Source organism: Sarcophilus harrisii, chromosome 1 (genome assembly GCF_902635505.1).
Source record: "Sarcophilus harrisii chromosome 1, mSarHar1.11, whole genome shotgun sequence".
NCBI lineage: Eukaryota > Metazoa > Chordata > Mammalia > Dasyuromorphia > Dasyuridae > Sarcophilus > Sarcophilus harrisii.
In genome coordinates, this window is record NC_045426.1 from 561877004 (window position 1) to 561893456 (window position 16453).

At 37.3% G+C, this 16453-nt stretch overlaps 1 protein-coding gene across 5 annotated transcripts in view; it reads left to right on the forward strand.

The window, feature by feature from the left end:
* Positions 1-16453, forward strand: part of DUSP22 (dual specificity phosphatase 22) — a 73002-nt gene that overhangs the window by 1324 nt on the left and 55225 nt on the right. For all 5 annotated transcript variants that reach the window (XM_031946941.1, XM_023496371.2, XM_031946939.1 and 2 more), the window contains exon 2: positions 10008-10041. In XM_031946941.1, the coding sequence (XP_031802801.1) occupies positions 10008-10041 (34 nt within the window). The remainder of the gene's footprint in view (positions 1-10007; positions 10042-16453) is intronic.

Consider the following 16453-nt stretch of genomic DNA (forward strand, 5'->3'; position numbering starts at 1 on the left):
TTGGGGGAAACCTGTTGTCTACCCCATTCCCCATCCCCACCTCCCCCACCCCAGGCTGAATGACCGGGTTTAGAAAATCTGCGCCTTACTGCTTTTGCCTAAATAAGACTCATTTTTCTCCTGCCCGGTGCTTTGTCTCCCTGCTGTCAGCCCCACCCTGGGCTTGTCCAGTTTCCCCTTGCCCCACCCCTAGGCGGCTGTTAACTCCCGTGGCCCAGGCTGTTCCTTTGACGTTCTCAGGAAGAATCCAGGCTCTGCTTTTACTTCTTAGGAGAATTGTATTGAACTGCTAGCCAGAGATCCCTTGAAAGGAAATGACCCTTTTCAGTTAGTGTCACATTCCCCGGACCAGTGCATTCATTCCCTTTTTCAAATAGTCGGACTAAGTGGAAATTGTTGGCATAGATTCTGCATCTTTTAACTCGGGCCAGCATCATGGGCTGTAAAAAATGGCCCATGAATGCCACCAGTGGAAATACCAAATAGTGGAGAGGAAAAAATATAGATGGGGGATAATAGAATGAGAGGGAAAAAAAATGCATAGAATGACGAATAACATAAATTGTGTAAATTTTTAAACTTTCCAAACTAATAGTTTCCAAATGAACTATTGAAAAGTAGTGTGGAAAGGAATCATTTTGTACACAAATTTGGGTCAGGGTGTCACCACCCTGGTTTTAGTTCGGAGGATCACATATCTGGAAGGACCTTAAAGGTCATCTATTACGATTCTCTTATTTTAAAAATAGAGAAACTGAGGCTCGGATTTAGCAGAATTGGGATTTGAAAACGGGTGTTACTATTCCAAGTTCAGCATTCTTTCAACACTACTGGCTGGGTCTTTATAACAACTTTTTTTTTTTTTTTTTTTTTTACTCTCCAGAACATGTTTGAATGAGAGAAATAATTTCTAAATATGGAGATATTACTTTTATTATTATGTCCTTTACTTCTTTGATTCTCGGCTGTAAAAAATGTCTGTTACCAATTCGTGAGATAGATCAAGCTTTGAATTAATAGCAATTATAATCTAGTTAACTGGGTTCGCCTTTAAAATGTTTCTTAATTGAATTGTTACCTCTGAATATTTAATTGATAGAACTGTTTTTTATGCATTAAATATGTATACAGATGAAAATGATCAGGAATTCTACAAGTTCATAGTTTTAGTTTTTATGAACAAGTGTCTTTTTTTTAAATTTGCCCATTTCTTCCAAAACTTTTTCCAAGTGTGTTATTCTTATTGCTAATTTCATCCTTATTGCTAATTCACAATTGCTAAATTCATGCTAATTTCACAGCCACTTGCAATTTGTAAACATAGACAGTGATTTGATCAAAGCCATGGACCAAGTTATTGCTAGAAATGGGATCAAAACTCTTACCTCCTGACTCCCTGACAAACAGTGACTTGGTTGGTTAGATCTGTACTTTTTTAATGCAGTTTGGCAGCATTGTGGAGAATGGTTTGTAGAAAGGAGAAGCTAGAGCAAGGATCATTTTAGAAGACTGTTGTAATACTCTGTAAATGAGAGATGAAATGGGTCTCAGACGAGCAGGGAGAAGGGAATGATGGATGAAGAGATTTTGTGGAGGTAGAATGAACAAGATTTGGCAGTTGATTAAATTTGAGTGTGTGTGAAGAATTGAAAATGACTTTGAGATAGTGAACTTCAGTGACGAGAATAGTGGTGATGCCCTCTACAGAAGGAAGTTTGGAAGAGTTATGGGTTTGGTGAGACATAAATGAGTTCTGTTTAGGACATGTTGAGTTTGAGGTGCCCATGTGACATCTTGTTTGAAATGGCCAATAAACAATTGATGATCAAGAGAGACTCGCTCTGGAGACCCAGATTTGGAACTCAGAGATAGATATGTAGCTAGAAATGATAATTAACCATGGGATATGATGAAGTTACGAAGAGACTGTGTAGACAGAAAATGAAGACAATGCATTGTCTGATTGAATGCTATGAAGATAATGTTTTCAAGTTCTCATACAGACTAGAAATTAATAGACAACTATCAGGAAGCATTTTGGTAATAATAATAATAGTCATCATTTATACAATACTTACACCTGTTATCTCATTTGATTGTCACAAGAGAAAGGGTGAGGAGGCAGAGAAGGAAGGAGGGGTGTAAAGATCGCGTATTTTAAAATCAGTCTGAGTCAGGAATTCAGGTTAGGGGAAAATCGTCTATCTTTATTTTTAGTGAAGAAGGATCGAAGGTGGAAGAGAATCAGCAACAGCAATGTGCGTAGCTGAGTCGAGAAGCTAGCTAGACCAGCAGCCACACGACCAGCAGCTAGGAGTATCGAACCCAGGCCCAATCTCCCCCAGCTTCTCTTCCAGTCTCCTTCTGCCTCCACCCACCAAAATCGTCATTTCCTCTACAACACATCAGGACTTGCACAGAGAGTGGGCAGGGACCATTCTTTATCCAATCATGTATATTAGTAGAGTATAGCCCAATTACTATTTAGCCTCACGTACTTGGGACCTCAGTGCATCAACTCAAACCTCAGCCCATTAAAGAGGGGAAGCAGAGAAGGTAGGTGTTAAATGCCTTGGATCACACAGTTGTCATTAAGCAGCAAGATTTGAACTTGGATCTTTTAGACTCTAACACTACATCCCCTGGCCCACCTAGTTGTTTAATGTTGATCTTGTCAGAGGTATATACTTGCTGAATATTCAGTTTATTTAAAATTTGTATTACAAGTAAATGAAATACTTTGTGATGTCTTGGAAAAATCTGATAAGAATGTGATGAAAGTTAAAGGTGTGCTGGACTTGGATTCTAATCCTGGCTCTATCAGTATTTGTGATTTTGAGCAAGTCAACTTTGCCCATCTGGGTCTTAGTGTCTAACTATAAAGTGAGAGAATTTAACTTTAAAGTCAGATGGACTTCTGAAATTAAATCCAAATCTGGCTCTAAAACTATAATAATCCATTGGCCCCTTCAATCTCTGAACATCCACATATGAGTGGGGTGGCTTAAACTCACAGTGGCTTAATTCCTTCACCTATCACATGAATTCATTAGACTAGTTAACTGGTAAAGGTTCCTCTTTACTTTCCCAATTTCCGTGGGTGACCTTGGATTTTAATCTCCTTTCCCTTCCAAATTCACAACTTTTAAAGATATATATCTTGAGACAATCTGTGAGGTAGATAGTTATTTTTATCCCCATTTTGCAGATGAAGTAAAGGACAGTTGATGAATGGCAGAAACACAGGCTTAGTGTCCTTTTCAGTATATCAGGGTAGAGTGGTGCTTCCTTCAGGACAAGAACGAGAAGCTTATGCTCCGTAATGTTGCTCAGTTTCATTAATTCTTCATAATCATGACCTCTTGTTGCATTGATCATAATTTACAGTTATTTCAAAGTTTACATTTGTAAACAAAGGTTTACAGTTGTTTCATTGCTGTTTGTCTTTACAGTATTTTTATTGTTTAAGTTATCCTTCTCGTTCTTCTCATTTTTTTATTTTTCAAAATTGTTTATTTGTATAAGATTAATCCAACAAGCATTTATTAAGTACCTATTGTATATGAGGTTGTGTTACAATCTGATTTACAAGTGATTATGGTTGTAGTATCTTTCATGTGTTATACTAGGATATTTTCTTTTGTCCACACGTGGAATGATTCTGTCATCCTTAGAAAGATAAGCTTTAGCTAAAAAGTAGTGATAGAGGAGTATAAGAAATCTTTTCTGGATGCTGCAGTGCCCAGTCCAGTAATCAAGAAAATTTGAGTTCTTCTCTGGGATCAGATACTTAGTAATTGTGCAATGTTGAGTAAATTATTTAACCTCTCTCTGCCTCCATTTCCTCAGCTGTAAATTAGGTATAATAATAGCATCTCTTCCAAAGTTGTTTTAAAGAAAAAGTGAGATGTTTGTAGAAAGTGCTTTGCAAATCTTAAAGTGTTATTAAATGCTAACAGCTGTTATCTTTATTATTGCTGTTGTTGCTGTTGCTGCCATTCCTACTATCAACATTCTTTATAAGTTTCAAGATTTTCTTGTTGTAGATAAAATCAAAGATATTTATGAATTATAGAAAGACACAGGAAGGGAAAAAAACATGCTCCTCTTGTTCCCAAATGCCTCATAACTTTCATGATGCTGTATCTATGTGGCCTCATGTAGGAGAGGTGTCTGTACCTGTGGGAGGTCTTGTGGTACAATGGAAAGAATGATGGCTTTGTAGTGGGACGACCTGAGTTTGAGTCCTAGGTCTGTTGCCTACTAGAGGTAGCTTCACTTGGTGGTGGAGCACTGAGTTTGGAGACAGGAAAATGTAAGTTCACGTTTAACCTTCTACTAGGTGATCCTTGGCTAGGTAAGATTTAGGCAAAGAATGGCCTAGTTCAAAAAAATAAAATAAAATCCAATCTGGGACAGGGAGACCTCAGGTTTTTTGGCCAAAACAAACAATTGCTATTTATATTTGTTCACAGTCTAATCAGAGGCCCAAACCTTGATCCACTGGAGCTTGCCTTTGGACCTTTTGTAGACCAATCCTTGAGAGCAGGTGTGATTTGGGTTTAAGGTGTGGTCTTTAAGAAAGAAATCTATCTTGGGAGGTTTCAGCAGTCATTCAGTCAACAAATTTATGTTGCTTTGGGTGGTACAAAGGTATAAAAATTAAGACCTGTTAAAGATCTTAACCTTAGAAAGGTCAAGGACTTTCATTGCATATGGGACCATCTCCAGGCTTGTTCTATATCTTGCCATTGGACCCTGATGGCTCTGGAAGAGAGAGTGAGGCTGGTGACTTTGTACAACCCAATCTCATTTAAATCCAATTTATTTGTATTTGTAGGTCATGATATGACCTCCCAGACCACCTTGGCATTTTCCAGAAGGAAGGAATAGCAACACATAAGATAACTTTTGTAAAAATGCTTAGTTAGCATTGTGCCTAGCCTAGAACACAATAGGTGCTATATAATTGCTTATTCCCATTCCATTCCCCTTTTCTCCCCAGCCACCAGTCAGATGAATGCATTAGACTAATTAGCTGGTGGTAAGTTTCCTCTTTACTTTTTCAGTTTGGAATTTTTAGTTCCTTTCTCTTCCATCCTTTCCTTTAAAAGCTTTTTTTTTTTATTTTTTTAATATGGAGGGGAGAAAATATAACATTAAAATTTTTCATGCATCAGCTTTGAGACCCTTTCCTGTATAAGTGCAAACCTGTTGGCCCAGTGGCATCAAGTAACCATCTGTAACTTATAATTCTTTGGGAAGACAACTAAATCTTCTTCCTGCTTTTATACATGATGACTTGGACTCAAAGGAAGTCTTACAGTGCCTGTTGACTTTGAGGAAGGAAATCCAGTCTTTCTGGTTCCCAGTCTTGTTTATTGAGATATTTTGTAACTTGTGCCTGTTTGGATATGTTATTAGACCTAGTATCCCAGACACTCAAAGTTGAATTGAGAATTGTGGGTAGATGTATCTGCTTCAGATACAATTAATGATACAAATATCAAGTACAAATTAAAAGGTAGGAATTTTTTTTTTTTTTTTTAAATGTTAGACCCCCATGCATTTCTTCCTTTTGAAGCACTGGGTCAACTTTGTCCATCCTAGTTCATGCCATATACTCCTATAGCATAGTATATGATCTCCAAGAGTGGAAGGCACTGATTGCTCAGGAATTGGGTGGTTTTATTTTTAGGAAGAATCATTAGGAAGATCTCAAACTACTAATAAGCACTTCCTTTCTCTTGGAAGGTGAGTGCCTTTATTGTTTATCCATTAACAATTCTGTAATACAGACCAGAACACTTTGTTTCTTTCTGACTGGTATAGCTTCTCCTTTTGTTTATGGGGTAGCATTAGGCTGGGTTTTGTCTCAACCACTCTTAAAGTTTTGTTGTTTATTCCTGCCACAGTCACAGAAGAATTCTTGAGGTGCCTATGCTTAGTTTTGGGATCTATCCTTTTTTCACTTAAAATGCTATTCACTAGCTACTGCTTCAAGATTTTCATCCTTCTCATAGTCATTCAGTATAAGCTATTTTTCTTGTGAGACACTTTTCTTCTCTTCATTTTCTTTTGGTAAGGCTACTTGTGTTTACTTGTCTGACTAACATCTGAGATTGTCCTATAATGAGATTTTTATTTTATTTTTTGCGGGCCTTTAATCATATAGGATCATAAGATTTATAGCTAAAAGGGAACTTTTAGAATACCGTTATTCCAAACCCCATTTTACAGACAGGGAAACTGAAATCCTAGGTTAATTTTCTGGTTGGGGTTTTTTTTGATTCCAAGTCCAGTGCACTTTCACAATGCCTCTCAATGTGGAGCTGTTGACTAAGTAGTGGTGTGGTGGTTTTCTCACTTTTCCTGAAAATATACATTTTAAAAGGTATCTGCTGCTGACTGCCTTCTTGTCTTTTAATCATAAGCTTTAGAGTTGGAAGAGATCTTACAAGCCATTTAGTCCATTTACTTCATTCTACAGATTAGGAATCTGAGGCTTTGGAAGGATAAGTTACTTGTAAGATCCCAAGTGTTCTGTCTCCAGAGTTATTGATCTTTCCATCATTCTAAATAACTTAATATCTTGTTATATACAAAAGTAAGGAAGCCATGGCCTGAATATTGGATGGGCTATTTGGTATTCATAAGTCCATCTCCAGCTTTTGAAAGTCTGCTTTGATTTCCCAGTTTAACATTGGGATAATTTCGCCTTATTGTTCGTACACATGTTTTAGTAGCATAACTTCATCTTCTGATGGCTTACACTAAGAAATGTCTTCACATTGCATTTGAGATGCTCATTTCTCTTTTCCTCTTTCTCAGTTCTCCAACTCTGATTTGCTGTTTTCAGGATCCCTAGTTGGCTTTTAGCACCTGTCTCTCTTCTTTTGTAGCTTTAGTTAGTGACTTCATTATGGATGCTCATAAAATGAAGTAGGAAAGAAGGTCCATTCTACTTCTAGCCATCAGCCCCTCAGAGTCCTCTTGTATCTGCTATTTTCCTCTCATATTTGTTCCCACATTTGTTTGTCCCACAGATATTTATTCATTAGCTACTATGTGCAAACCATCATTCATAGTGGGCAACTTGGATCTTCTGGGAGTTTGTAAATCTAGTAGGAGGAGGAATTGAATTAAAGGGGGGTAAACAAATTACCAAGGGAGTCATCTGCAGAAGTAAGGGCAGAAACTCTAGGACTGGGGGCTTTAGCTAGAGAGGGTGGCTATGGACAGTATCTTCGGAGCTAGATTTGGAAACTGGGATGAGGAAAAGGGATCAGTGGGAATAGAAATATTCCCATATGAAGTGGCACCTGAACTGTCTTAAAGGAGGTGAGAGATGTTTATTCTCTATCATATTAATAACCTATTTTAAATTAGAAACTAAGCTTTTTATTTCCACATGCACTGATCAGCCCATGTAAGTCAATCACCAGTCTCTAAAGGTCTTGGCTGATAGAGATTTGCCTTAATTCTTGGACTGGGTTATATGCTTCTCTGTGTTGGGCAGGATCCCACTCAACTAGGAGATCTTACTTCTATTTGAAGTGTAAACAGAACCTATTTTAGGGGAATTCTTGCCTTGAGGGAATAAGCTCTTGTTCTTGCACTCCCCCATTGACTTTTGGATAACTGGAAAAAAACTAGTGAGAGTGGTCTGGTCTATGTAGTGATAGATTCCATTGCCCTTATTATTGAAGGTGTCTGAGCCTGGTCATCAAGACTCTCAGCTGGAGGAACTAAAGACATTAGCTCACCCCCTTATTCACTAATCAAGGTTGATTTTCACCTGCTGGGGCACCCCTTTCTCTTAACAGCATATTTAGCTTTCCAGTCTCTTCATGTCTTTGTCTTTGATTACTGGAAGAAACCACCAGCCATCAGTTAATTGGTTATTAGGTTAATTATTCAACTTTACCCCAAGTTTTTCATTGGTCACAGAGGCTAGGGTTATTTGTTGAGGTGAGAAGGGAGGATTCTCCAGGTATGAAAGGCAGATTTGGGGAAATGGGATCAGAAATATAGAGCTAGTAGGGATGTTAAAAACTCAGCAAGTCTAACTTCTTTTTTTCCAGAGGAGAAAACTAATGTTGAGACATGAGATGACTTGATAGGGATCATACTGCTAAGTGTCTGAGGGAGGATTTGAACTAGACTTTTTCTGATTCCAAATCTAGTGTTCAACCCTGGCCCAAATAGCTATCATAGGATCATAAGATTTCCCCATACAGATGGGGAAATTGAGGCCAATTGAGCCCCAACTGATAGGGTTAAACTTGTAAGGAATGCCAGTCAGAATTTGAACCCAGGTTGTGTGATAGAAAATAATATGAAATAATTTAGGAAAGTGGGCATCTTCCTATGTGTTTGATAAAACTTGAGTAGGTAACTTTGTTGTCCCAGTAGTAAATATCTGCATGGTACACTTGAGGCAGGGTCCATCTTTATATCATCAGGAAATACAAGAAAAACCAGGACACAGGTTTCAATTGATTGGACTGGAATAGAATAAATGGCAGTTTTCCCTTGGAACAAGTAATATCTGAAAGAGTACGTGCTGCTTTTGTGCTGACAAGAGGGTGTTGCTAGGATGTCAGGAGGGAAATGTCATTAATGATGGCATGTTTGGTATGCACTTAAAAAAAATCACCATACATTGGAGCTGACATATTTTTAGATATCCCAAACTCTTGGACATATATGGATTTGAGAATGCTGGTGAGGTATTCTGGCATATCAGAAAGCTCCTTGGATGTGAAAGGAGTGTGTGTATGTGTGTGTGTACAATACATGCCATGAATGCCTTTAGAATCTCTATTTTATCTGCAATCTGATTTTTGGAAGAGTGGAGGAAAGCCCTTGACTTTTTATATGAAGTTCCATTTTATCTTTTTAGGGCTCATCTGAATTTACAGATTCAAGAAAATTGAGTGAAAAAGGATTTGGGGAATTTAAGATGGCAGGATGGGCAGAAAAGAAAAACCAAGAAAGTTTGGTTAGTAGTAGTAATTTTGAAGGACTCTTGTTAACACCTGCCTCCCATCACCTTGATGAGAAGGTCCAGGAAAAGGGCATTTGTCCCCATATCATCTAATTCCTGTGATTAGAGTCATAGGATGTAAGACCTTGAAGGCATCCTAACAGTATTCTGGTATAGGATTTCTTAACCTGGAGTCCATGAATAAGTGTTAGGAAATCCATGAATTTGGATGAGAGGGAAAAAAAAAAAAACAATACATCTTTATTTTTACTCTCATCTAACTTAATTCATAAAAATGAATATTGACAACAATAGACTTACCAGACTGTTAAAGAGATCCATGACATAAAAAAGTTAAAAATCTATAATCTAAGTCAAGTTTTTTTGTTTTTATAAAGGAGAAAGTGATTGTCAGAAAGGTCAAGTTACTTCATCAGATCTCTTTACACTGGTTACAAGTTTGGTACCAAAGTCTAAATATTGACTCCTCATTCCAGTGCCATATTCAATACAGATGCATTCTTCTGGTTGCTCTGAGTTTTTCTTTGCCATTGGATTACAGATTTAAAACTGAAATGGACCTTAGAGTAGTTATCTGTATTAACTCTTATTTTACAAATGGGAACACAGAGGAGGAGGTCAGGGGAAGTAGTAGGAACTGCCTCCCAAGTGCAAAGTCTTTGCTTGGAAAATGGTCAGTGGATCGCCTAGAGAGAAGAAATTGGGAAAGAGTGGAACCCTTTCCCTGACCTTAGCTCTCATGAATTTGACAATGACATTTGACCTTTCATAAAGCCCTTAGAGTGGATTTCTAATGGGTCTGAGAATTAGATTATAAATTCCTTACAACATGTTGTTATTAAAATAGTGTCTTTTGGACTTGCTGAAGCTAGAGGAGCCCAACTAGACTCTGAATGGACCCCACACTGCTTCTCTACTCTGCCCTTTCCTCAGTGCAAATGAATTTGCCACCCTTTGTCCTAGTATTTACATTTTTGTGTGTTTCTCTTTCCCCTAGATCCTGCCTGGCCTCTACATTGGCAATTTTAAAGGTGAGTATCTGATCTAAAAGAATATTTTAAACATCCTTATCTGGGTTTGGAGGCAACTTTCACAGATGGAAGAAATGTTTTTAAATGCATTAAATGAGATCCCCAAGGAAACCAATTAATGTTGAAATACAGTTATCAAACTACTTTTTTAAAAAGAAAAAGTTCACAGAGACTCAGTTAAGAATCCCTTCTCTACTTTGATGCAAATTCCTAGATGTTTATTTTCACTCTAGAGGAGAAAAATTGGTTTTGATTCCATCTCTGATTGAGGATTTATTTTATATTCTCTTATCTGCATACTCTTATCTGCTACCTTAGTCAATCAACAAGCATTTATTATATGCTTATAATATTCCAAGCATTGTTTCAGTCTCTGAGGATCCAAAGTGAGGTCTTCCTTGACTTCTAAGAGCAAATTATAGCCTGTTGGGCAATCAGTGCATACATAGATAAAACACTTGGGATACACGTATACATAACCAAAACACCCTGATTAGAAAGGATCTAGTGGAATGTTTGTTACCTCTTTCTTTTGTTACTGAAATTATAAAATAGCCTAAATTCTTGACAATTTCTTAAATCCATGACAAGGACTCCTCTGGTAGACTTACTATTGCCTTTTTCCTTCATCGTGTTATTTCTTTTTAGAAATTTTTCTTTACTCCCTTTCAAGTAAATTTTTGTAATTTATTGTTATTGTTCAGTCTTATCCTGAATTTTTATGACCCCATTTGGGGTTTTCCCCATAAAGATACTGGAAATTTCCATTTCTTTCTCCAGTTCATTTTATAGATGAGACTGAGGCAAACAGGGTTAAGTGACTTACCTAGGTCACACAGCTAATAATTGTCTGAGGCTGATGTGAACTCTAGAAGATGAGTCTTAGTCTAGCCACTGTGTCACCCAGCTGTCCCAGTTTTGTAATTATAATAACAATAATATTACATTTATTTTTTTTCACACCAGTTATTTCCCCTTAATCTCTTTCAATTGAACTTTTGTAATATTAGCTAGCATTTAAATAGTGCTTTAAGGTGGTCAAAGTACTTGATGTGGATTATTTTATCGTATCTTCATGGCAATCCTTGTCATGAATTGGTAGATCAGTATTCAATTATCAGTTTCCTTGGTAGGATATCCTGGTCATTATACGCATGAAGTTCTTTAGAACCAGAAGTGATGTGAGTAATGGGTGGACTAGATTAAGAAACTTGATAAAGACCATGTTGCTACAGGTACCAGACTAAAGCAAAATGGCCTTTTTCCACACACGCCTGCTAGCACATCCTCTTCCCACATGGGAAAGCCAAATATAACCTGGTTAAGGGGTGGCACAGTCACTGATGTTAGGCATTTTTAGCTACTGTTTTAATTTGTATGCTTTCAGATGCTAGGAATGGTTTTTCTTTTAAATTGATTTTTATAAGGAAAAAATCCTACATAATATTTACTTTCTCCTCTTTACTCCATACGCTCCTAGTGCCAACTATTTGGCTTCATAGGGAGCTCAGCTTAGGGAGCTGACAGATACTAATTGTGATTAGAGCATATTGTTAAAAATAATACCATTTATAATTATTTTTGAATTGCTAACTTAGTAAGCTGTGAAATTCTGAAAAAGCAGCCATGGTAGTGGGGGATGTTTGTGTACATACCTTTGGGTCCTCACTTAATAAATTATATATGTAGGGAATTCTATTTTCCTCTGCACTAGGTGTTTGTATTTTTTTTTTTTTTAAACAGACCTTTTCTACTTCAGGTCCACACTTTTTTTTTTTTTTTTTTAATTTAATAGCCTTTTATTTACAGGATATATACATGGGTAACTTTACAGCATTAACAATTGCCAAACCTCTTGTTCCAATTTTTCACCTCTTACCCCCACCCCTCCCTAAATGGCAGGATGACCAGTAGATGTTAAATATATTAAAATATAACTTAGATACACAATAAGTATACATGACCAAAACATTATTTTGCTGTACAAAAAGAATCAGACTCTGAATTATTGTACAATTAGCTTGTGAAGGAAATCAAAAATGCAGGTGTACATAAATATAGGGATTGGGAATTCAATGTAATGGTTTTTAGTCATCTCCCAGAGTTCTTTTTCTGGGTATAGCTAGTTCAGTTCCTTACTGCTCCATTAGAAATGATTTGGTTGATCTCGTTGCTGAGGAAGGTCCACACTTCTAAAGTAGCCTCTCACATGGTCTCCTGATTCAGTCTTTTTCTTTTTTTTTTGGTCTCTACTGTATTCTGAATACCACCACCAGATTAATATTTTTGCATCCCTACTTTTAGCATCTAATTTCTCCATTCATAAATGGTCCCCTATTGCCTATTCAATTCAAGGAGCATGTTTGAGCTACTATTCTATGCCTTGGGTGCTGTGCCTAGTTAGGGACTGTTATTCAATTTTTTTTTTTCCCAATTGTGTTTGATTCTTCTTATATTCTCCATTTTACTATCATTAAAGTATTGTCTAGATAGTGGTACTAGGATGATTCCCTTCATAGTGGCTTCATTATGCAGAATATTTGGCTAGTTGCTCTTCTTCCTTCTCCCTTTCTCACCTTGATTTCCTTTTCTGTGAAATATAGAGAATAATGATTATTTTCCAAGGCACTGGGCAAATAATCCGACTCCCTTCTGACGCTAGCTCAATATGGCCCAAATTGACTGCCTATTAAAAATTATAGACTTAGGATTGGAAGGATTTTATAGAACTCAGGCTTTATACCCATCTAAAGCAAAATCCTGACCATCTCCTCCCTGATAAGTGATACTTTACCCTCTACTTAAGGGCTTCTAGAGAGAATGTAATGCCAGAGAAACTGAGGCAAGATAGAGATTAGAGAGTTTTTAATATTTTATTTGAGTTTCTGAGAGGGAGAGACTGTTTGGAGGCAGAATCCATTTGTCCCCCAGGCTGAATTGGACTTTCTTCTCAAAGAATTCTGTATCTCGTGAGATTCCAGTGACTTTTATATGGCTCTAGTGATCAGGGGAGACAGAGTCAAGGGGTGGAGTCCAAACATTGGTGAGGTGGGAATTTCTATGAAGGGACCATAAATTAGGTTCTGACAGGTTGGGGGTAGGACCATAAATTCTGAAAAATTGGGAGAGAAGGAGGTATTCACCTAGAAACAGAAAGTCTGGAACAAGAGATATGCTTACATATCTCTAAGTAACTTTTCTGCAATTTATGGCTCTATGGAATGCTAATGGTCAAGGTTCCCAGCCCTAATCATCTCAGTCCTAATGGTTAGGAAGGGAGTTTGCAACCAGGGGGATTGAGGCAGAATAATTCAAGGAACTGAGGCAGAACAATTTAGGGAAACTGAGGCAGAACAATAAAAGGAAACTGTGACCCAACAAAGAAACTGTTAAGTGATTAACCAAATACCTCTTAGGGAAGCTCATTCCTCCTTAGGATAGGTCTCTAATCATTAATTATTAACTGTTAATTAAGAAATGTTTGAATTTTATTGAAATTCTTATGTCAATCTGAAATTTACCTTCCTATAATTAGGTTACAGTTTTGCCCCTCCTGGGCCAAGTAGAACAAATGTAATTTTTCTTTTATGTGGTAGTCCTTCAAATTTTAAAAGATGGCAATTGTGTCATTCCTCCTGCCCACAAAACCTCCTCCCTGCCACATGTTTTCCAAGCCAAACATGCTCTGTTCATTTATCTGAGCCTTAGGATGATGTGGTTTCAAGGCTCTTACCAGACTTGCCATTGTTTCCCAGATGTGGTCCAGTTTATCTGGGTCCTTTCTAAAATGTGGTGTTCATCATTAGATTATGATCTAATGATCAGATTGTAGTCCCACCTAGACAGGGCAAAATGGGTCTATTACCTTCCTCATTTGAGACACTTTTCTTCTGTTAATGAAATGTAAGATAACATTGCCTTTTAAGGTAGCATTATTATTACCTGTTTTTAGCAGCCATGATATACACTGATAACTCTTATCGAGCTTGTACTTCACCCAGTGATAGATAAGATCATTTATTAAATGCCCAGTACTATATGAAATGCTGGAAATACAAATACAAGTAAAAGTAAAGATGGTTCCTTCCCTCAAGGAGCTTATAGTCTAATAGAGGAAGACAATAAGTAAAAGGGAGCTACAAATGAGTTTGGGGGACAGAAGGTGCCCATCCAGGTGGGAATAGAGTGAAGGAGTGAGCATGGCTAACCTGGATACTTTCTCAAAATGGGAGTTTTGAAAGAAACTCACCAGTGGGAGATAGGGGTCATTTTCTGGGGTGAGAAGGCTGATGTGGGAAGAAATGGTGAAATTAGGAGAGTCAGGGATGGATTTTTATTTCTCCGTGTTCTCTGTGAGGATATAGTAACTGATTTTGCTAAATGTTCCTAGAAGTGCAAAAACTGTAATGTTCAGCTCATCTTGAAGGAGACACAAGACACACCCTGAAAATAGCAGTGTTCTCCAGAAATTCTGTCATGGTCCAGCTTAGCCCTGCAACTATTATAGAGAGGCGCAAACCTCCTGTTGGAAACATCCCAGGATGCTGAGCCCAAGAAATATCACTTCCCCATACCTGCCCTCCATTATGACTGGTCCTGCTTCCATTTACCCCTTAAAGCCATTGGAGAGGAGAATCACCCTTGTGAAAAAGGGGCCCAATATCCTTGCCACCAACTGTCAGCTAACTGCCACTGAATGGCAGGTAAGCAAATGAACCTTGAGATCAGTAGCAACCTCCAGAGCACCAGCTTGGTTTTCAGTCCTACCCCCAAGACATCATTTAGGGAAGCAGCTCTTGTAGAAATATGACCTGGCAGTTTTCTATGCAGGTACTGTAGTTCCTGCATCCTCAGTAGTCAGAGTTACTGAAGGCTCAGAAAAGAAAGCTCTTGTCACCAAAGTCCTGGGCACTGTCAAATGATGTAACATCAGAAATAGATATGGTTTTTATTAATGGAGATGACATTAAAGAAGGTGTATTACCATCTGCTTTGCTGTTGCACCCTAAGTACCACTAAAGTTTCCATCTGACTTGTAACTGAAACTTCTTATATAGATTGTCTCTCCTTATTAGATATGAGTGTCTTGAGAGCAAAAACTGTCTTGCTTTTCTATTTGTATCTCTAGTGCTTAGCCTAGACTTGTCATGTAATAATTGCTAAATAAATGCCCTTCATTTATCTCCTTGATGAATTAGCCTTGTAGTCTTGTCAAAGAATTTGACATGACTTTTTCTTAGTGAACCCATAAAAACTCAAAGTAATCACCTCATTTTGTTTTTCCCCTCTAGGTGCTTACAAACCATCCCTTTTTGGCTCTGTCCCTGAATTTTACCAATATTGTACATAAAACTAATTAACTTTCTTGGATAAAATTTGCTACTTTTCTATGATATTTCTCTTGTTAGATAACCACTAATATTTCAACAGTCACATCTGTAATTTCTTTTATGGTCACAAATGTGACCATAGTCACTTGGGCTAAATAATAGGGAAAACTGGGTATTTTCTGAAAGTCTCCTCTATTCCATTTCCAATTTTTTTTTTCCCTATTGTAGGCAGTTTAAAGTTTATGGAAGCAACAAAGGTGCTTCCCATTGTCCATTATTTCCTCATCCACTATAAAGAATTGTTCTTTGCCTTCTCTCATTTTCTTCTTGGCCATAACACAGCTTTCAACTAAAACCTTGTGTTTTTTGTTTGTTTGTTTTGTTTTGTTTAGCATTTATCATAATTCTTTGCTCTTGTTAAGCTTTAGGTTCTTCTTGACACTATTCTTATGGTACCTGCCATTCTTTTGTATTTATCCTGTTACCTGTCATTGCTTCTTTGTCTTATACAGATGACCTCAGTCGTTTTTGATTCTTTTCTTCCTTCCCAACCAGTTGCCAATTCCTATTGATTTTACATTTAGTCATTTCAACAAGTATTTAAGTATCTGTTGTGTGTGTCCAGTCCTGGGCAAGAAGTGATGATGGTGATAAGATATAACCCTGCTTTCATAGAGCTTAAAATCAAAAAGAGGGGAAAAAAACACAATGGTGTTTGAAAAGGTAGAAAACAAAATGCCATTTGTAAATTGCTTAGCACACTGCAGGCACTATATAAATGCTTCTACTCTTTCCTTTCCCCTATATTTGTTTCTGTTCCAGCCTTTTGATCTGCCTCAACAGTCCATCAGCTATCTATTATAGTGATGTGTAGCATTTTTAGTGCCAAGGATGGTATTTTGAACATGGAAGATGTTTTATAAATTTTTTGTTAACTGGAATAGTATTTTCTTAGCAAGTATCATCCTGTTTATCCCTGTTGATCTTTACCCACATGCTTCCTACTATGCTTTTCACTTCAAGTTTATGGATTTTCATGCAGTTTACCTGTTCTTGCTTCTTTCTCTTTTACAGATAATCTT